This window comes from Drosophila elegans, unplaced genomic scaffold (genome assembly GCF_018152505.1).
Source record: "Drosophila elegans isolate 14027-0461.03 unplaced genomic scaffold, ASM1815250v1 contig_476, whole genome shotgun sequence".
Lineage (NCBI taxonomy): Eukaryota > Metazoa > Arthropoda > Insecta > Diptera > Drosophilidae > Drosophila > Drosophila elegans.
This window is the reverse complement of record NW_024545863.1, coordinates 26,039,800-26,062,966: the sequence shown is the minus strand read 5'-3', so window position 1 is coordinate 26,062,966 and position 23,167 is coordinate 26,039,800. Positions and strand designations below refer to the sequence as shown.

At 34.3% G+C, this 23,167-nt stretch overlaps 1 protein-coding gene across 2 annotated transcripts in view; it reads left to right on the top strand.

The window, feature by feature from the left end:
* Window positions 1-23,167, top strand: part of LOC108137602 — a 63,918-nt gene that overhangs the window by 13,040 nt on the left and 27,711 nt on the right. Inside the window, exon 1 of one of the 2 annotated variants that reach the window (XM_017259358.2) lies at window positions 14,356-14,983. The exons of the other annotated variant lie outside the window; for it this stretch is intronic. Within the exon in view, the coding sequence (XP_017114847.1) occupies window positions 14,884-14,983 (100 nt within the window). The 5' untranslated portion in view covers window positions 14,356-14,883. Of the gene's footprint in view, window positions 1-14,355; window positions 14,984-23,167 lie in introns of those variants that run through there. 2 annotated transcript variants of the gene reach the window in all.

Genomic DNA, 23,167 nt, shown 5'->3' with positions numbered 1-23,167 from the left:
AAATTCCTCTACCGACTGGTGACCACCCTGGCATAGAGTTGTCATTTGGTATTCAAGAGTGCCCAAATCCCGCTTATCTGCGTAGTGCAAAGTTAAACATTTAGAAATGGCATTCCAGTTAAGTGGAGTATTATAAGATTCTAACGCAGTGTCTGCGTTTCCCGTGATTCTATTACGTATGGTATGTAGAATCCCAAAATTCTTAGCTGTGCTTTTTACGACGTCTGGTACCCTATCCAAACCTTCGAAGTTAGCCCGATTTTCATAGGAAATTTCCTGGTTTGGAACCTGTGCAAAATCGAATCCTGTGTTTTGAGTTTGTTGTAAAAGGATCGGTAATTGCTGAGCAATTATGTTTCTGACTGCTTCTTGTAACTCTTGCGCTGCCATATTTTCTCTGTGTTCTTGATGTAATACCTGTCTATGAATTTACCTTTGTTGTTGAACTAAGATAGCTTGGTGTTGTTCTACCTGATTTAATTAATAATTTTGAATCTGTTCTGGCTGTAATTCTTGAGGTTGTATGTCAATGACGGGTGGTCGTATAAGGTTATGCCGATTGGCCATAGGAAATTTTTTCCATGGGTCTGTCTTACAATAAAATGATTGTTAAGAGTAATTCTTATGAATATTAAGTTTAAAAATTAATTATTATTTTTTTTTTTTAGATAAGAAATGAATGTTTCATTCACCTAATTTAATTCGAATTTTAATTATAATATAGTAAAGATGTTTAATAAAATTTAAATCACTTAAATACTTTTATAACTTTCAATTGGAAAAACAAATTTTTTTTTTAAATGAATATTAATTTTAAAAATGTATATGAATAGTATTTTAATAACTCAAAACAATTAAATTTAATTTTAAATTTTTAGATTCAATTTAAGTTTAATGATATTTTAGAATTTTAATGTAAAAGTTTTATTTTAAATTTCAAATTTTATATTTCTTTTGATTATGTTAAAATGTTCTTTTTAGTGTAGAAATTTTACGTTTTTGTTTTGGTTTCACTTCTGGATTTGTTGCCTTTACTTATTCACTATTTCACTTAACTTAACATGATGTGGCTACACCTCCTGGTGATCCGGATGTCTTCCTTTTTGTTTCCTACTTAGGATCCTGCGATTCACACTCAAGTAGAGGTTGTCCTGCGGGCGTACCTGACAGTACTTGTAGTCCACCGATGGATCAGTAAACTGGTTTTTCACCGACCGATTACCGTCTTCAGCTTGCAAAATTAATTGCCAAGGAGTCTCTCTGATTTCAGGTTTTATGTTTGGGCCAACGGAGTCGCACAAGAATATTTTAATTATTTGCACTAAAGGAACTTAATCGATTTTACTCGCGTTGGTCCCTGTTCGGGCGCCAGTTAATTTCCAGGATAATTAAACCCCAAAAAATAAGTTTCGAACGTTTTATTTCTTTGAAGTTCAATTTGAGACTGACTTTATTCATTTCAAAATACCCTGATCTAAGCTGTGGGTTGGGGCAGCGTCGTCGACGTCGCGGAAGAGACCGCGGCGGTGGCCTAGCTCTGATGAAGTGGCTAAAACTGCAAGGTTTGCAGAATCAGAATTTTGATATTGCGCTGTGGCTACTAACCGGATGCGTGTGTTTATGTTATTGAACTTGCGGGTTCTTGACCGTTGTATTGAAATGTTGCAATGTTGTCATCGACAATGTTGCAATATTTCTCGGAAAAAATGAAGAAATATTTCTGTGATTAACTTACATGTATAAGATAATGCTTGATGACAACGATTTACTTATGTATATGTAAATAAGATTTCTAAGCCGGGGAAAATGCTAAGAAAGTTTATTTAACTTAAGAACAGAAGTTCTCAGTTTTTTCAAGCCCACGTAAAAAAATCTGATAAATGTTGTTCAGCTCTAGAAAGTTCGTCTGTTATTCACAATATTAAGCAAGGTGCTGACGATTTCTAATTTATAAATTAAGTTTATTGTTAAACTATTTATTATAGCTTATGGGCTATGACACTACATTGTTGACTTTATTCATGGTCATTTCTTTTTTTAACTATATGATTTTACGTAAGTGCGAGCAATACAAACGTATGACGATTCCAATTGAGCAAATGGCAGAACCAGATATCCAATAGTAAAATACTAGATGGAATTGGGTAACAAAAATAAGATTCGATAAAATACCACCGGGCCGATACATCAATCAGCCAAATTGTATCAGAAGTACAATTTTACTCATTCATTGGAGTTGACGACAAAACGAAAAAAAAAGCGAGGCTTAAATGTATACGAAATATTTTTAACCATTTGAAGGTAACAACTGAAAACTTTAAAACGTTTAAATAAGTGGGTTAAACACAATATAATAAACAAAACAATAAAGTTTGAATATAACGTTAAAAAGGCAGTGTGACCGTGAATTTATTACCAAAAAAATTTTAAACAAGCAGTATCCATATTGTTTTCTCTGTCTCTGACAATGAATCCGTCAATGAATGAGGCGAACAATGTAATGTCATACATAATTGTTTTTTTTCCTTGACTTTTAGATTCCGATTTTTTTATGGAATCGTCTCTGAAACGATGTCTTATTCCTCGATACATTTTCAACTTAATATATTAATATAATAAATTTTAAAAATGGGTAATAAGGTATTCATACTGTGACAGAAAACATGTAGTACAAAGCTTAATTAAAGAACATAAATTTTATTTTGGCGGTAACATTTTCCCCTTCTGTAAATGATCCACTTCTCAGCATCATTTGCCAAACTCTATTCCCATGATTCCTCGGTTTGTTTGCATAAAAACTCTTCTAACTCATTTAGAAGTTGTAAGTTTTTATCGACAACAATAACCAAGCTCCCACTGCTTACTTGAGTTGACTTTTCAAACCATTTTAGTCGCTTGTATTCTCTTTTCCACCGCTTCCAGAAAGAGTCCGCAAAAAGTTGAGCATGGTTCCAGCGTTTGCGAAGATCTACGTTGTCTCTAAAAATTAGTTTATATCCATCCGGTGCGCCCATCAGCAAGTGGTTCGGTGTCAGTTCAATATCATCAAACGATTCTGAGCTTACGAATGTTAGCGGTCTAGAATTGATAATAAGTTCATATGGCCTTCAAAACATACTTTGTAGTATCAGGACTACAGCGCTCCCAAGCTCCTCCAATGTGTGGGGAAAGGTCGGTTAATGCGCCACTTTATAGTTATAGAATCAAAATCAATTTTCAGAATTGCCTTTCTCAGTGCCTTTTCTGTTGCTCTAAAATTTGTTCCGATGTCGGTGGAAATTTCAGACGCAGTATTATGCCGAGCCATGAAGTTTTGAAGGCACATGATGCATGATGTAAAAGTTACTTCCCACATTTTTTCCTTGTATCAGCCAACAGTTACCAAAATTCGTCCGAAATAGTATACGCCTGTGTATGTGAAGGGTTTTTGATAGCTGGCCGCCTTGCTGCCGGAATCGGTGCACTTTGTGCTGCAGCACCGTTTTTGCTTTTTTGACATGTTCTGCGTACCTACTTATGTATATAGACCTTGGCTACGCATAATTCCTTTTCAGTCGATATATACGTTCATCCCTTTTAGACAACTTTTCTAAGCAATAGGTGATCCAGATGTAAGTCTGCTAATAGAAAATTTAGCTTTATTTATCGTCTTAGATTGTTTTAAGACACGAGCTTTTAAAATTTCAATGTGTAGAGCGAATGTAGCTACTATTCCATACAATTTAATTTATTCGAATAGTATCTTTCATTAATATTCACAACAGATTTATTAACTGTTATGTGTACTTGTTTGCAAAGTTATTTTTCGTCGTGTTCAAAGTAAGCGCAATTAGATTTTGGCCATTCATGTTGTGGCTTTAACAAGAACTTTGGCCCTTGGAACCATGTGTTTATATAAATGGTGCTAGAAACCGTTGTAGCTTTGTCTGCGGAATTTTACTTTGTTTGGAACCCATCGCCATTGCTTTAAGTGCTAAAAGTTTCGCGGATCCATCGCCAGTCCAATAGTTATCTTCGTCAATTCTTAAGTCATGAAAAGATTTAATCTTCTTTGCCAAACGCAAAAAAGTCAACTGCGGTCTGTAGTTCCATACGCGGAATCGAGAGAAAACTTAGAGGAGCCACTTTTGTTTTGCTACCAAAGCCACGTGTACAGTCTCGTTTATCTGTACGCGAATGTAACCCACAGCTGCATAAGTATTTTCGCTTGCGTCAACAAATATTTGAAGGGTTATTCAAGTGGCTGCTGCGAAGATTTGCGAATAACATTTAGGAACTTCTGTCATCTCGTGAAGAACTTGGGGAAGTTCTTCAACCCATCCAATATTGATCCGTCACCCGCGTTGCAGGAGAATCTTTAATCAATGGTGTAGCAGGATATTACTCAAGCGTATACAGATATCTTTTTGTGGGCAACAATGTTGAGATAATATTATATGTACATCTTGCTTAAGGCGTGAGAATCTGAGAATATACTTAAAGTTATCAGTGCTGGGTTCCCAATGCATACCCAATATTTTTCCGTATTCTTAAATTTAACCGATAATAGTGTTCCTCATTGTGCTTCAACAAGTTGGCATGGCGTGCATGTTTACGTTATCGCTGTCTTTTTCGTACCACAAAAATTCTGTGAAACATCTCCTCGATGTCGCCACCGACTGCTATTCGTCCAAATCTGAATGCTAACACAATGTCTAGAAGTAGTGTAAGTGGTTCCGGATCAGGGAGAAGAGCATCGCTAAGGAATAACCCATTTGATCTCGCTTCCAAATAAGCCTGACTTTGCTTGGTTTATTGGGGTTGATCACAATAAAAATTGGCAGAACCCTAAACGGTCCAGTATTCCCAATCTTTCTGCGCTTTGTAGTAAGTTGTCTTTGAAAATAGTGAAGTACAACTTAGCATCCACAATGCGATCAATGTAAACCAAGTTTGCAACGCCAGACGCAGCTATACAGGCCCAAACCATAATATTGCCACCTTTATGGTTTTTAGTTTCTAGCTCTGGATTCGGACGCCGCCAAACATAATGCTTCCCCTCGGACCCGAAAAGGTTAAATTTGGATTCGTCGTCGTTTTAGTGGGAAATCGGGTGAATCTCCATCTCCTTGGAGAACTCGAAATGATCAATCACATTTCTTTCGAGAAAATCCACTTATAATTGTGCAGTACGTTGCGAATTGTGTCTGGGCAACATTTTTTGCTCACTTCCTTCTCTACCTCTGCAGCCATTTTTGGAGCTTAATGTTTTCTATAACTTTGTTCGCGAAGCCATCGTAGGGTTATAAACTTTTTTCTTTTCATTTTTTTTGAAAATCAGCAATATGTTAAATATATTCTATACAGATTTCAGTCAATCCGACTAAAACTAACGGAGTTACAGCGCAAGGTGGTTTCAATGCACTAGCTGATCTCTTTTTTTAGGTCGTTAATTTTGTTGTTTGTCAAACGTGCGAAAGTTAAACGATTGTTATCCTTTCTGGCGCTTATCTCTGCAAAATTGATTGACCTCGGCAGAGCCGATATGACCACCTTGTATCTAATATAATTAGTGTAGAGGCACGCTTTTTGCTGAATGGTTGTGTACTGTAAGGGAGCTTACATATTCACAAATTTTCGTTTCTCTTCGTTCGCTTAGAGTTGTATTTTCACTCGAGAATTTTGTAATTTTTTATTCAATTGCAAAATGACAAAAAAAAAAGTAAACCGGCAGGATCGACAGAAAAGTGGACTTATTTTGGGTCGACCGAAAAAAAACCTATCCTATGTCGATGTGTCCAGCGCGTCACATAAAAAGTTAAACTTTGTTCTTCTGAACATGTAAAGCAAGATTTGGATAAACATTAAGGGATTTTAGATTTCCTGTTTGAATTTTCAACGTAAAAAGTTGTTGATGTATTTGTCAAAAGTTCTTATTGCCACCAATGTAAATCTTGGGAGAATAAGTTAGACCTTGACGAATTTGAAGACTGGTACGAAGAACACATCAACAGCGGAGATTGCAAAGCAAAACATGAAGGCCCATCAGGTAAAATGGAAGTACACGCCAAACGGTCCACAGCATATCCTGAAGTGATGATTAGAAATTGAATAGGAGCTCGCGACTAAAAAACCTCCAGTGCTGTGGTAAATTCAAAACCGTATGGTGAAGATTTCACAATAAAAAAGAAAGATTGCGTAGGACACGTGCAGAAAAGAATGGGTACGGAATTTAGTAAAAACAACTGAAACTGAAAAAGGAAAAAAATGTAAGAGCAAAAGTCTCTGGAAAAGGTAAGCTCTCTGCAAAAATTATAAACAAATTTACCGTATATTATGGACTTGCTATTCGACGAAACCACAATTGTGTAATGAAAACGATAAATGAGATTTGGGCCACATACAATCATTATTGCTCGACAGACAAAAAACCATAGCACGACAAGTGCCCGAGCGGTGAGGACTCTTGGTGTGAATGCCAAAAGGCGGCAGCTGCAAATACCCTGCTACAATGCTCTTCCTACTGATGTTACAAAGCCCATAAAGCCAATCTATGAAGATTTGAGGCTTCACGCAAAATTACAACGAGATTTAGTCAACGTATTTGGAAAATATTTCCAAAATTACTAAGCGGTACTGCAACCGTTGTTGAAATTGCTGCAAATGTAGCAGCATGCATTTCCAATGATGGAAGTTTTGCTCAGTTGTCCTTTTTGGAGGAAATAAGCATTTCCACCACCACTGGGCTCGCGCCTAACTGATGAACTACGAATAACCCGAGCGAACGAAGAAGCTGAGGGTTCAACGTAGACAAGATCAAAAAGATGGAATGAAAATTATGAATGACAGTGTTTCACTGTACGAATCTTGCATTGACGACTCTATGTAAATATACAACTTAATGTCCCTGTATTGACGGTTTATTTCGAATTTTTACGTATGAGAAACTTTAAATCGAATTTCCCGAAAACGTATTTTTAAAGTCCGTAAACATGATTACTGAAAATCTACAGAACCGATTCTTTTGAAAATTTGAACATAACTTCCTCTCAGAAATCAGCAGATAATAACAGCATATCACGTGATATGCACTTATGCACTTAAAAGCTGATGTGTTTTTCGAGGTAATGACGAAGAGTTTTTTTGTTTTTTTTTATTAAAAGCAAAAAGCGATTTTTGTAGCTAAAATCGCTTTTTCACTTTAAAAGGTTGAATATTGCTTACGAAATTTGTATCATTTCGAAGTTCAAATGATCTGTTCTTTTGTCCTTTTAGTTAAACTAATTAAAGGTCATTAATTATTGGGTTATTGCCAAGCTGCAGCACAGCTTTAGGTATTAACAGTCGATTTCTGTTGTCCTTGCCTTAGACATTTTTCTTTTATGAAACTTGTTGAATTTTTCCGTGACGCCATGCGCTATATTAAGTCCTATAGTTGGCAGGAGTGCGTCCGTTTCAGCAGAGTACTAAACTAAAATTGTTTTCTATGCTTTTGGTAAAAGTCCTCACAGTTGTTGGTGGTTGTTTGTGCTTTAGACTAACTGCCATTTGACACGAACTGTGTTCAACAAAGTCGCATTTGGCTTGCCCGTTTCGTTTGACCATGTTCTGTCCTAAACCTACTTGGTGGTTGTCCTTGCTGCAGCACAAATAAAAGTCCATGCAGTTGTTGGTTGTTGTCTATGTTGGATGTAACGAAATTTGTTCGTTTTTTCTGTTCTATAATCAAGCTGAAGTCTGAAATATCTCTGAGCTTTGAGTTTTTTGTAATAAAGTCCTAATTTTTGTGTTCTTATTTATGGTGTAGTGAGCTTTCCGCCAAGCAATTGACTGATTTTGTTTTTTTGTCCTTAAATGAAATAGGGAAATTCGATTATGTTAAAGGGAAATGTTTTTATTTAACAACCGAGTGGAAACGGGAACAGGCCTAATGGCATTTGTGAAGAGCAGGAGCAAAAGTCAGCTTTTTTATTTCTCACCAAATTCCTCTCCGTTATGATATTTAACAAAAAGCAAGGGAAATTTTTAGTTTTTTTTTAAAGTTAGCAGAGGGAATTCAGACATCGTAGGAACCTTTAGGGACTGAAAAATGGAACAGGTCTGGGAAACTTAAGTCCGTGTTAATCTAGGTAAGAATTAATGTTACCTTACCTAGGTAAAGATTTTTATTTGTATTATTTAGGTACAGAAATATATTTTTTATTTGTTTTATTTTTTAATTTAATTTTGGATCTTTCCCCATATGCTAATAATAACATATTTTGACTTCAACTTGAAGAAAAGTTAATTCAACCGCATATGCAAAGTATAAGAAGTTTCTACAATCAGACTTAATTGCCAGAGCGTATACACTATATAACAATTCATATACAACTTCGTGCAAACTTTTAAGCAAAAACAAGAAAGAAAGCAAACTTCGGCAAGCCGAAGTTCATATACCCTTGCAGCTATTGCAAGAATTAAACATTTTTGAAAACATTAAAATTTTGATTTATGAACATCATTTGTCTGCTGTAAAATCTGTTCTATCTCTACTTTCTGACAGGCATCACTTGATTGTTTTGGGAGATTTTAATCTCCCAGATATATCTTGGTCATCTTCTACTGACTCACTTGTTTGCACGCCTTTGTCGGATCATGACTTTGTTGGTGGACTTTTAACTCTTTGAATAGGCAATAAGATCTGTATTTGTTTTGGATCCGTCTGAGGTCGTTGTATCTAGAATTGACCCTCTAGTTGTCCCAGAGAACCGATACCATTCCACAATGGAATTGACAATTACCCTGCCCTTCCCTGATACCTATTCCCATTTAGATTTTCCAACTAAATCGAAACGCTTCCGTAAATGTGACTTTAATAAGCTAAACTACTTGATTTCCGAACAGAATTGGAAATTGCATGGATATGGAAAGTGAGGAGGACTAGATTAGCAGAAATTTTTGAGAAGTTAACACATAACGTAGCTTAGCACAAAGTAAATCATGGTTTACTTTATCCAATGCTATACTATAGTCAAATACAATTAAACTTGTAACACAGTTATCGCCCAAGTGATCTCTTATATCTTCAGTAATTTTTAAAACGGCTGAGCTACAGTTTCGATTTTTCCTAAATCCAGATTGATTATTGATAAGGAATGCATTATCTAATTTGTCTAATTTGATCTGCCTTTAAATTTTCACTCTAATACTCACTCTTAATTCTAAGTAAACTCTGAAGTACATCACATTGACTAACACACACATAAACATAAATCCATTATCATAGATGATTTTTCAGAGAACTCAGGTACTGGGCAATTTATAAATTTCTTGCCTTACTCTGTGATGTTAATGTGGAAGAGTTATTAAACTTACGGGAATAAAAATTAGCTTTGTAAATATGTTTGGTAACTGATTGTCTTAATGACTAAAAAACAAAGCTTGCGGTGTTCTGCACCGTTATCCGTTTTAATATGCCTTATATTATATGAAACCATGTTTTCTCGGATGCCCTTGTTCATTAACTGCTGAAAAGAAATGTATGTTCTCTCAATTGCATTGATTAAACGTAATATATAAAATGTCATAGTTTATGTGTCTATAATCCCTAAAAACTAATGTATTGTCATCGTATTGCATCGTATTGTAGGGTAAAGAGAATTAACCACGCTCATTCCCAACGTATTTATGTTTTCCGTAGGTGTTAGTCTCAAATTCTATTACTATTAAAATCTCCCATTATAATAACGTGTATGAAAAAGAGAGATTTCGAAATTGATATTAAGAATATTATCATAATTTATGCCATAAGTACACTGGTGAAAAAAAACGAATAGTGAAATCAAACATTTTTATGTTTATGTATTTGAATCAATTATAAAAATCATTGATTTTTATATTAAACCTTATTTAAACCTTCAGTCAATTATGGACATATTGCTCATATTAAAATCAAAGTTTTCCACCGTTATTTTTACTATTTTAAAGTTCTGCAATTTTGTATAGTATGATAAATGTTGTATCAAATTTGATTTTAACATTTTAGAAATTTATCCCAAACAGGAAGCCATTTGTGAAAAATATTAAAATCTGTAAAAGAAAATCAAAATGTGCAAAGAAGGACTAAGATGAAGTTTGGCATCGTTTTTACTATGAACAAGAAAGAAAGCAAACTTCGGCAAGCCGAAGTTCATATACCCTTGCAGCTATTGCATGAATTAAATACTTTTGAAAACATTTAAATTATGATTTACTTGAGTATATGCTGAAAAACATTGAAACTATGATGATTTGCAGCTCAATTATTAGATAGTTATTTTATATATTTTTATTATTTCTATGGGAGCTATATGCTATAGACGTCCGATTTTGATAAAATTTAAACCATAATTCTGAAATAATTAAACATTGCTATATGTCGAAGAACTAAACAAAAAATTAAAAAACAGAAAAGTTATAATTTTTTTTCATTTATTTTTCCGATTGTTCCTATGGGAGCTATATGCTATAGTCGACCGATTTTGATGAAATTTAAACCATAAATCGGAAATATTTAACCATTACTATATGTCGAAGAACTAAACAAAAAATTAAAAAACAGCAAAGTTATAATTTTTTTTCATTATTTTTCCGATTGTTCCTATTGGAGCTATATGCTATAGTCGTCCGATCCGGCTCGTTCCGACTTATATACTACCTGCAATAGAAAGACAACTTTTGGGAAAGTTTCATGCAGATAGCTTTAAAACTGAGAGACTAGTTTGCATATAAACGGACGGACAGACGGACGGACAGACGGCCAGACGGACGGACAGACGGACATGGCTAGATCGTCTACTAGTGATGCTGATCAAGAATATATATACTTTATAGGGTCGGAAACGTCTCCTTCACTGCGTTGCAAACTTCTGACTGAAGTTATAATACCCTCTGCAAGGGTATAAAAATAGTATCTAGTTAACATAGTTTAACGAATGTTGTTTCAAATTTGATTTAAGCCATTTATTTTAAACATAATCAAAGTTATTATAAAGATGTGATTTTATAAAAGTTGACACAAGTGTACACATAATAAACATCTATTTACGTGCGTCTGCATCATCAAAGGTTTTTAAAAACAATATATTTTTTTAAAATATTTAAAATGCCTTATGATGGCATCAAACGGCTCTTCAGAGTATGCATTATTATATGTTATGCGTATGTATTTTATGAGTATGTGAAGAAGCAGCATACTTTTGGGCTTCAGTGGGCTGCATAAAACATTCAAAACTGTCTCTCCTTCAAATTAAGTTCTTACTTAAAACCGCGATTCTCGAAAATTAAATCAAAACCGCTCGAAATCGACGGGTGATTTTGGTAGTTAATTGATCAAATAACTTATTTTAAAAGCTTTTTATTTATTTCCAGAGGGTAGCCGAAAGTAATTCTAAAGCAAAGTATCCCATTGCGAAAATAGCATGATTTTTTTGTCGATATTTTAAAACTAAGTAAGAAATCCAGCTCAATTACATATTTTACTTGACATTTTAACCAATTCTTCACAAGAAATTCAATCAGCTAAGTAATCATCTCCTTTCACTAGTTTTATTTTTTATTCAATTTTGCTTCAAATTTAATCATTGAAAATATGCAAAAAAAATCAATTCAATGATATCCCTTGAAATATTGGCATAAATTGGCTTAATGTATATTAAAAAGGGCCATTACATTTTTTTCAAAAAAAAAAAATATAAATGGTCTTTTGTGCACTGTAAGTACGGGTACATTAAAAATAATATGTACACAAATCACTAAAATATTTTCTTTAAAAAATTTAAAAAACTACGACAACCGAAGCTATTATCAGCAAGCCACATTTTTTCAAAAACAAACAAGCAAATTTATACTTATTTTTCAGCGTATAAATACGAATTTAAAAGTAACAAGAATCTATATTTACCCATAATCAGCATATAACTGAATGATTAGTATGACAGATATATGTCCGCTATAGGATTAAGTCAAACAATTTTCATCAAATCTGAAGAAACAGGTTCAAAGAAAGAACAAAACCATCTTTTCGTACTTAAATAAAAAAAAAAAAAAACAGAAAAAACTAACATTTTGACAATTAGGTCACGTCATAGAAACGTCATAGAAACAGACAACTTGTGTAGTCATGCTGATCAAAAAAATATATATAGGGTCGAAAATATCTTATTTTCTGCCTTACAAACTTCTGACCAAATTTGTAATACTTTCTACAAGGGTATAAGAGTAACAGCAAAATCGAACAATTTTGAACTGATAGTTCCTATGAAAGATAAAGGATATTACCGTCGCAAAACAAGCCCGAAATCGGTTTAGCAAAACTGTAGATAAAAAAAAAATAAGCAAGAAAACAGATAAAAAACGTTACACTCATTTAAAAAAATTTGTGCCATACAAAAAATGTGGAGTGTCATTTTCTGAATCAGGGAATCCAACTGTACCGGAAAATCAAGGTTTTACCTCTGGAGGATTTTGTTGATTTAAATTTGTAAGCTATTGTAGTTTAAGCATTTAAAGTACTAAAAATGACAAACAACAGTTTATCCTATCCCTTTTCCAACATTCTCTCTCCCTTTTCTTCGGGATCCATTTTTTAAAGCTCAAAGTTTTCAATTCTTTTTTTTAACGTTTTTTTTTTTTAACTTATTGTTCATAAGTTTAAGTACACAATATCTATGTCTTTAAAGGATTCCGAGTTTTTAAATTTTTTTATGGAGTCCAACCGGACCTACCGTTGTGATATGGGCGTTAAATAATGTACATATCCGATTTTATTAAATATTTAATAGTGTAGATAAAAATAGTTATGTCAATATCAGCCGCAATAAGCAATCGGTCAGGCTGTAGCGATTTGCTAAGTTGACTGTGAGCGTTACATTCAATTTAACTCGTCACTCATTTAACCGCAGCCGACTTTGGCGGAGCCGCAACGTCCACGCTGACCTACTTTCACAGTTCGTCAGCCCTTAGCAATGCCGGTCGGTGGTGGGTTTCCTTATACCTGGGGAGCAGCTTTGGCTCCCTTTTGTCTAGGAGACATGCGCTTGTCGACCTCGCAAAGAGTAAATTTCCCGAATCGCATCTCGCTCGTTGAGAGAAATCCCCGCCTCGTCCGAGTTTTTGCTGAGGCTGAATCAGTTCTTCGCCGATATCCAACCGACGCGGTCATAAAGAGCTCGAGTCACAGAGACTAGCTTTAGCTGGCGAATGCCTACCACCTCGGAGGCGCTCTACCCAGCCGAATCAGACGCGAACGGTCGCTCAGCACGTGCTTTTATACGCCGAGCTCAGGGTGTTTCTTAAAGTGCCTTCGTGTTCCCCTTTTCGGCAAAAAGTAAAACATTTAAGTAAGCTTCCCGTCGTTTTAAAATGAAAAAAACTGTGCAACGATTAGCCCGGCAGACATTTCTTTAGAGACCCCCACACTCAACACACACGACCATGAGCTTTCGAAAAGTTCGCAACTTACTCCCTGGTGGTTGGCTCCTGTGTCCATACCTCGCCGATGTACTTTGAGCCGCTTATTTTCAATGTTGCCGTCAGCAAAACGAAGCAGTCGCTGAAATGGCATTATCTAGAGCCGGTCTTGCATAAAGCACTGCACCGGCCTTCCATGACCGATTTCCAATGGAATACCACCCAGTACCTCCTGCAGATTTCGGTCGCCGTCGATGGAAAAACTACTACATACGTCTTAGTCGGACGAGCATCCCTAGAACCTTTAGCGACAGGATAGAAGTTGACATGAATCGATTCATTAATCAAACCTTGAGTGTGCGGTTGGTAGTTAAGCTCAGTCGCAGCGCAGCCCAGATATGATAGTTGAGTAACACGGAACAGCAAAAATGGTGTTCTCCTATGATAAAAAAAAGGGTTTTATTCCTTATGTTTTTAAGTGTGATTCAGTGCCGACTTTAATTGAAACGAGTGTATGTCCCAATCCCACTGTGGCTACAATTTAAGCTATTGCGGCTACCAACATCCCCGGAGGAGACTTTCATTTGCCTAATGCAAACTAAAAGCAAGGGAGCAAGTAATGAATGCCATAATAATTTCAAGCAAAGACTTCTTATGTTATTTGGGAACCTCCCAGCTGGTTTCAGCGTGTTCTCTCAGTCCAATGCTCGCTGCAAGGGAAATTTGCTATCGAGACCGATTTGTGTCTGCCCTGAGTTAAGAAAAAGTTCAGATTGTTCAAATAAATTCAATGCTTATTTAAGTAACATATAAATAAGAAACCGTGTCTCTAACTTTTCCGTTTGCTTCCCCAAGAAAGCTGACACATATAGTAGTATAATATAGTAGCAATCGTTAATAAAGGATTAAACAAAATGTAGGGAAGTCCTGCTTAACTTCTAGAGTCTTTGTTCAAAAGCACAGAATCTCAGGCCTCTCAAATTTCAATTGCAACTTCAACAGTATCTTTCCAGTAGATGCTGACCACCGATGGCGGATAACCCCGTGGTTAAGCCATTATTAGAATGGCTGACATTTTACCACCTTGAAAAAATGTTAGCTCAGATGAAATTGGCTTAAAATAAACAATTCCTGTTTCAGCACTAAATTGTTGAAACACAGAAAATAGTCTTAATTAACATACCAATATCGGTAACCCTAAAAGTGCTACATATTTCTTTTGATCAGTAAAAATATAAAACAAAAATAAAAATGTGCGAAAAATATTAAAGAGGAGTGATATATAATAAACAAGTAATTGCCACGGGCACGGGTACATTTTCTAGACCATAAGCGGTAAGAGTTACCGATATCCTTAAAAAGACTGTAAGAAGTGCTTGCTGTAATGCGAGTGACCAACGAATCCGACAATTACTTTCTGTGCTGCGCCGCCAGTGGATTTATTGACTATAACTTGCTCGCCTCCGCCAGAGAATGGATTACTCGAAGGCCAGGAGCCTTGTGCTGTCGTTCCTGTGCATTGCCAGCGCGGCCACGGCGGATAGTGAAATTATTTTTCGAATCGATCCGCTGGGTAAGAAAAGATAAACTATAAATTGAAGGTGATATTATGTGGGTAATAACATTGAACACGCAGTGTATTACGTGCATATGTACCGGCAAAATTACCTTTTAAATTTTTTAATCATTTTCGAATCGGGTGTGTTAGTAAAGGATGTCAGGGGTCAATGTTAAAATAAACAACACGGTTTAACTAAGGATCTCAACCAACATTTTTTTAATGGTAAAACAGGTTTAGAACTAAACGAGTTAAAAACATTATTTTTCTAAGACTTATGTTAAAGCATGAAAAAATGCTGACATCAGCAAGGTGAGGCTTATTTCAGATAATACAAAAAAATTTAAAAAAAATAAAAATTTAAAACGCATATATTTCCATTTTAATGTGTGCAGCTTAGATACAATAAATCCATGTCGGTTTTCCGATTACTTATCGATCGTTCCAATCTTAGATAGTAAACCAACACTCGGAGCACATTTGTGTAAACGAAATTCAGACTTTTCGTATATAATATAGCAGGGACCGTAAAAAAAAATTTTTTTAAATAAAAAATAATTTATATATCCTTGCAGCTATTAAAAATATTAAACATCTAAATTTTTATCTTTTAAATTCATTTTTTCGATCGTTCCTATGGTAGCTATAAAATATCGTTTTCCGATTTTAATAAAATTGAAAGCATAATTCTGAACTAACAAATTATAAATTAGTCAAAAAAAAATTCTAAAAAAAAATTACAAAATAAAAAAGTTAAATTGTTATTTAAGTTTTTTTTTAAATATTTTTATTGATATAGTCGTCCGATTTTGATTAAATTAAAATATTTGACCAATACTATATGTCGAATAACTAAAAAAAAATGTATTCTCCCATTGTTCCTATGGAAGCTATATGCTATAGTCGTCCGATTTTAATGAAATTTAAGCCATAATTATGAAATATTTAACCATAACTATATATGGAAGAACGAAACAAAAAATTAAAAAACAGCAAACAGCTATAGTCGTCCGATCCGGCTCGTTCCGACTTATATACTACCTGCAAAAGAAAGACAACTTTTGGGAATGCAGATAGCTTTAAAACTGAGGGACTAGTTTGCGTAGAAACGGACGGACGGACAGACGGACGGATAGACGAACTTGGCTAGATCGAATCTCCTAGTGATGCTGATCAAGAATATATATACTTTATAGGGTCGGAAACGTCTCTTTCACTGCGTTGCAAACGTCTGACTGAAATTATAATACCCTCTGCAAGAGTATACAAATTGTACATTTTTATTATTTCTATGGGAGCTATATGATATAGTCGTCAAATTTTGATGAAATTTAAGCCGTAATTATGAAATATTCAATCATTACTATAACTCGAAGACCTAAAAAAAAAAAAAATTAAAAAACACAGATATAAATCTTTTTATTTATTTTTCCGATTGTTCCTGTGGGAGCTATATGCTATAGATATCCGACTTAAATACTACCTGCAATAGTAAGACAATACCCTCTGCAAGGGTATAATAAAAATTACACTGTGAAACAAATCGGAGTCGATGAAAAAATAGATTGGTGAGCACGACCTCATCATTGGAATTTCTCCATCACACTCAGTTTTCGAGAAATATGGTCCCAAAAAGGACGATTTTATGGGTACGTTGTTTTTAAATAACGGCCGAACTGAATATTGCTTCCTGAACTGTAGTGCAACTAAGAATCCTCTAAATTGTATATTCGAAACATAATTCAAGCACATCCAAAAAATTAAAAGGCCTGGATAAACTTCCGAAAACCCCAACGCCTTATTATTTTCAAATTTTTAGGATCCATGTATTTTGGAATCCTGCTTACGAATAAAAGGGTCAAAGTTTCCGACAAGAGAGATTTCTTGGAAAATAACGATTAGAACCGTTATTTTTTTTATTTTCTGTCAATAAATCCTATAATATTAACTTTATCAAAAAAAAACAATTAAATAAAAGTTTTAGATCTATTTGAAACATACATTTCATGTTTTGGGGTTTAAAATGATCTTATTATGAGCTTTATCCAAAAAAAAAAACAATTAAATGAAAGTTTGAGATCTATTTGAAACATATATTTGATGTTTTGTGTTTTAAAATGAGCGCTCAAAAACTTGAACCGGCAGACCAAAACTATCGCTTAGTTTCTCTGACATAAAATCAGTTTACACTCGAACATCATTTTTTTTAATTTAAATTACATTTTAATTTTGGTTTAAATTTCTTATGATATTTATTATTGCTTTAATATACAATAAGTATATTATTTATATTCAGTAGCATACGTTTTTAGAATATTTTTGTTAAAAAATATTTAGTTTTTATACCCTTGCTGAGGGTATTATAATTTCAGTCAAAAGTTTGCAACGCAGTGAACAAGACATTTCCATAAAGTAACTATATTCTTGAGCACCATCACTAGAAGAGTCGATCTAGCCATGTCCGTCTGTCCGTCCGTTTCTACGCAAACTAGTCCCTCAGTTTTAAAGCTACTGCATGAAACTTTCCCAAAAGTTGTCTTTCTATTGCAGGTAATATATAAGTCGGAATGAGTCGGATCGGACGACTATAGCATATAGCTCCCATAGGAACAATCGAAAAAATAAGTTTAAAAAAATTATAACTTAACTGTTTCTTATTTTTTTTTAAGATCTTCGACATATAGTATAGGTTAAATATTTCAGAATTACTGTTTAAATTTCATCAAAATCGGACGACTATATCATATATCAATAAAAATATTAAAAACTACATTTTTTGAAAACGTACCTGTTCTATTTTGTAATTTTTTTAAAAATTATTTTTGACTGATCAATAATTTGACATTTCAAAATTACGCTTTTAATTCTATTAAAGTCGGAAAACGTTGTCGTATAGCTGTCATAGGAACTATCGAATAATTGAGCTGCAAATCATCATAGTTCAATGCTTTTAAACATATATTAAATCATAATTTTTAAGTTTTCAAGAATATTTAACTTTTGAATTAGCTGCAAGGGTATATGAACTTCGGATTGCCGAAGTTTGCTTCCTTTCTTGTTGGTATTATTTTCTGTTGCGGTTGTTTTTTTGTTTGCAGATATGGTGAATGGTGTAGGAAGGGAGGAGGCGAATGTAGGAAGGTAAAGAAAGTGGTGTAGGCAACATTTTTTAAACAAAATTAAGTTTCTCAGAGCGAGGGATTTCGACCTGAACTGTTGCGTACTTACTCTGCTTCAATATCAGAAGTGGGCGCAAGCCCTCGTGCCTTTAAAACATTTGAATTCCTGAAAAAGTAAAAGTGAGAAGTGCGGAAAAACAAACATTTAAAAAGGAGTCGATCAACGCAAATGACTATTCGAGCAACCAACTACGCAATTTGTGTAGAGTTTTAAGCTGGCTTACTCACGAAAACAAGCGCACCTTAGCTGGACGAGTGAACGAAGTTCCCTTTCGTGGAAGATGCCCAAGTGTACCAAAAGAAGCGGTACTTTTAGCAGAACAGCAACAACAACGACCAAGCAAAGCGAGGAATGAGCAGAATAAGATGTCTTTACATTAGTTGAACCTGGCTCAACTTGGATTACTTTGACAACGAATTTTTTGATACGAATCAAGTATTTCAGGACCGGGATGCACAATGTTCTAGTGGTGATGGCGTTCTTACAGCTGTGCAGTGTAATCTGCGTTGCGCTTCTATTCGTCTCTTAAATGACAACTCTCTCCTTGATCAAATTTGCGTGTCTCTCTCTGGACATTCTCATACGATATTCCTAGTGGTATCATATAGACCCCCAAGCAGTTGCATCAAGCTATACAAGGCTTATGTGGACAATATTGCCTATATCTATCAGGATCTTTAAGATAATCAGTACATCTGAGTTCTGGACGACTTTAACCTTTCTTCGCTTCTGTGGGCTCATGATGCAGATGCCTCGGCGATGGTTCCCAGGAATCTTTTTAGCATGAAATTAGTCCAGATTAATCATGTATTTAAACAAACTTTTAGATCATTTTTTGTTAACCGCGATTAAAGCCTTAATTTGAGTTTTGTAGTAACCCTCAATCGGACCTGTAATATTTTTTCACCATGTAACTTGACGGCGCCAATATCTTTCATTAGTAGTAGTAGTTTGTAGTTTGAATTCAAATCGGAATGATCTTTATAATTTTAACTGGAGTGAGATCTTCTCGCATGCTAGTGTGGATATTTGCTATGAACATTTTTAATCTTCTCTCTCTATTGTTATCAATAAGTATGCTAAAATAGAGCTCCAAGTTCTTTTAGACTTTACTGGTACACGCGCAGACCTAAGAAATACAAAAACCTACTGTAGGCTTTGATCGGTACAAGCCCGAACTCGATTTCTTGATACAGTCAATACATTACAGACGTGGAAAAAAATGGTTACCTACACTAATTCACTTTGTCATTAAAAAAAAAAAATAACGGTCTTTCTCCTTTCATTTCGAAAAACTGTTTTTAAGTTCACTGCGGCCCACTTAAAATCATTTTTAATAAATCTCTTTTAGTGGGGTGTTCATTCAAAGATTGAAACTTGCCACAGTTTCTCAGATTTTCAATTCCGGTGAAAAAAAAAGCTCAGCAAAGTTTCCGAAATGTGTGAATGAATTTTGGCTAGGCAGCTGGTGTTTCTTCCTGGGCACATTATTAGTCCTAACCAGCATATATTAATGACTTCGACAAATCTAGTCATGTTTAATAGCTTTTGTATTATTGTTTTGTTGATATTGTTTACACAGATTTTGCCAAAGCGTTTGAAAAAATCTGTCACAAAGCTCTATTGGCTAAACTTATCAATCTTAAGCTGGATAAGATCCTATTTGAAGGAGAGGGGAAGACAATGGCTTTTTCTCTAACTCGTATATAAGCCATTGTATTGATGATATTAACATATTTAAGTATATTAACTCAGTTTTTAATAGTCAGCTTCTCCAAATGACTTCAACAGATTAGGTTTTTTGTGCTCTCGAAAATTACTGCCGCTAAACTTTTGAAAATGCTTTTTCAATCATGTGCTTTGCTCGTATTTTATTAATACTTATTCTCTGCCCTCAAGAAATCAGTCCCTTGACTTAAGAGTTAAATTTGATTCCAAATTTCTCTTTCTCGAGCATATTAACTACATAATTCCGAAAGCATACGCTATGTAAGGCTTTGTTAAGCGCAACATTGTGCAGTGTTCCGATTCATAAGCCCAGTTTGTTTTCGTCATTTGTTAGGTCTAAACTTGAATATGCTTCGTTCGTCTGGAATCTGACTGGTGCCATACATATTCGCCGTATTGAGCGTGTTCAAAAGCTTTTTTTACGTTTTGCCCTTCATTCTCTTAATTTTCACGATTTTGCTTCTTCCTTTTCTGCTAAATGTCGCCTTCTACATCTTTCTTTACTTAAGGACCGCAGAAAAGTATACACGTTTATCTTTATCCTTGATCTGCTCGGGGGCAGATAAGACTGTTCAGCGTTGCTTAGTTCAAATAATATACCTGTCCCAGGAAGATCTCTAAGAGCAATGTACTTCTAATTATGGTTCTAATGGGCCTATTCGCAGAGCACTGACGATAATGATAAAACAAATAAAAGTGAGGATAATGATAAAACAAATGAAAGTGAAAATAATGATAAAGCAAATGAAAGTGAGGATAATGATGAAACAAATGAAAATGAAACGAAGGAAGATGTTATTGGAAATAACATAGATAATAAGGCGAATAAAGTAATTGAGGACAGCACAGCAAATAAATTGAATAAGAATATAAACAAAACAAACATAAATGAAAGGACAATAAAAAAGAATATAAGGACATAAAAATGGACAAGGAGAGTCTTTAAAATAAGTCATTTAAAGTGTATAATACTAGAAGCAAGGCCAAAAGAATTGAATAATGACTCTTTGAATGGTTGGTTCTTTCTAACTAAGCCAGGATCAGGAGATCTTTGTCGGCCAGGATGACCGAGTTATGGGAGCGCTAATCATATTTGTTAATACTTATACACATAGTATCTCTAAACATCTCCATATATACACTGTCTGATATTTAGATTTTTACACTCTCTTAAAGTTCCTAGCTGTTAAGATAATGTTAAAACGAGATAATAAATGTTTCAATCTGCTACACCAGTTAATACGCTTTACATTCGCTACAATGGCTTTAATTCCATCAACTGTGGAAAGTGGCAAAAATATTCTACTGAAAGTGAATAACGTTAAACTTGTTTCAAAGATTTTTTATTATAAACTTGTTTTTAAATTGACTGGTACAACAATGTGAGAACATGAATATTTTCTTTTTAATATTTTTATTATTGGCTGAGTGAAGCAATTTGTTGTAAGATAGTTGGTTGCTCGTAACTACAAATGATTGTGTTCCATTGTGCATCCAAGAAACACAAGTGAAAATGGTACATTGTCAGTAAGATAAATGAGCCGATTGAACTTAATTTTGGTTTAACAGACGATAGCTTTCATATGAATCATTCTGTAAAATTGTTTCGCTTTTTCCTATTAATAATTTTCTAAACTGAAAATACTTAAGTTGTACTCAGTTAATAAATGAATGAACATTTAATGTCCTTAACTTAATCGTTAACGGATCCATGCGTCTCGCTTTTATGAGAGTTTCTGTGTACTCAAACTAAGGTTATTAAGTTTCTTCATAGCATCATGAGCCAGACGCAGTTTCCGACCCTATAAAATATATATATTCTTAGTTCATGTATAGCTGCCATAGGCACGATCGAATAATTGTTTTTTAACATATACGCAAAAATAATTTGAAAGTGAAAGTGTTCTAGCCAGCGAAATAATAGCCATCTATCAAATCTGTATAAAGAAAAGAGGCGAGCACGCCATATGTTCAGACTCCCTTTCCTCCATCACCTCCATCGCAAATCCTAACAATAATTCCTACTATCCCACCTCTAACCGAAATCTACATTCCAAGCACTTTCCCAAAATAATAATAATGTGAACACCAAGCCATGTTGGCATCAAAGGAAACGAAACATCCCCTTATATATATAGACAATCACAACTCCAGACATATCACGCAGCACTTTAAACAATCATTAAAATACAAACACACAGAATTAATTAACAAAACCTAGACATCGTACCAATACATATCCAAATTATCACCACCTAACTTCCCCCATAACGTCCCCGAACTTAACAGGAGACAACAAATTGTTGTTGATGACAAACGCACACTATCTTGACCGTTCAATACCGAACACATGCCCACTGTGCAACAACGCTCCTCTAGACGTTCACCATGTCCTTTCCCTATGCCCTTCTCTCTCCGCACAACGATCCTCATCATTTCCCAATCTAAGCCCCACCCAGGCTTTAGCAAATCCTACTAAAATTAATTCGCAAATGATCCTCACGTTCCTAGAAAAATCAAATATAATCTACAAAATGTAAACTATTCGTTAAGTATATTAGTTCACCAGAAAATGTATATATTTATAAAACTATAAGTAAAATAAAAATTAAATAAATAAATAAAATAAATAAATAAATAAAAAAATGATTCTATAAAATACTAAGCCATCCTCAGAGCTGAAGGCCTCTTGCAGCTATAGCTCTAACCACTACTTTTGTTAGCTCCTAGTTTTAACTATAAGTTAGCATTGTATAAATAAATAAATAAAAATTTGAAAGTGAGATGTTTTTAGTTTGCAATGGCTGCATTGCTTATAAGAACACTGGCGTTGATTTAGGATTAGTAAAATTTTTTTTATTTTAAATAGAAATAATTTTTTTTTACAAAGTATTATATTAAATACGTTCATAAATGTTTTACACAAAGAACTAGCAAAAGTCAAATTTAAAAAATTATTTACTGGTGGACTGATTTTGGGATTTGTCCATAAAATCAATAGGAAGTGCAAAAAAATTTCAGGTCGAATTTTTTGAGTAATAAAATTTAAGCCTGACTTAATTTTAAAAACATTAGTAACTTTATTTAAGTACTTTTGCTCTCATTTTACCCTAGCAGTGGTTGTTATAATTTCAGTCAAAACGTCCATATTACCTTAATCACCGTCACTAACACTTCATTCAATAACTTTTCCATGTAACATCAACATAGTCCTCTTTTAGGACAAAACAATCATTTCAACGCTTTTTCAATCTTTCTATACAACTTTTATAGAACGATTTGTCGAGGCCT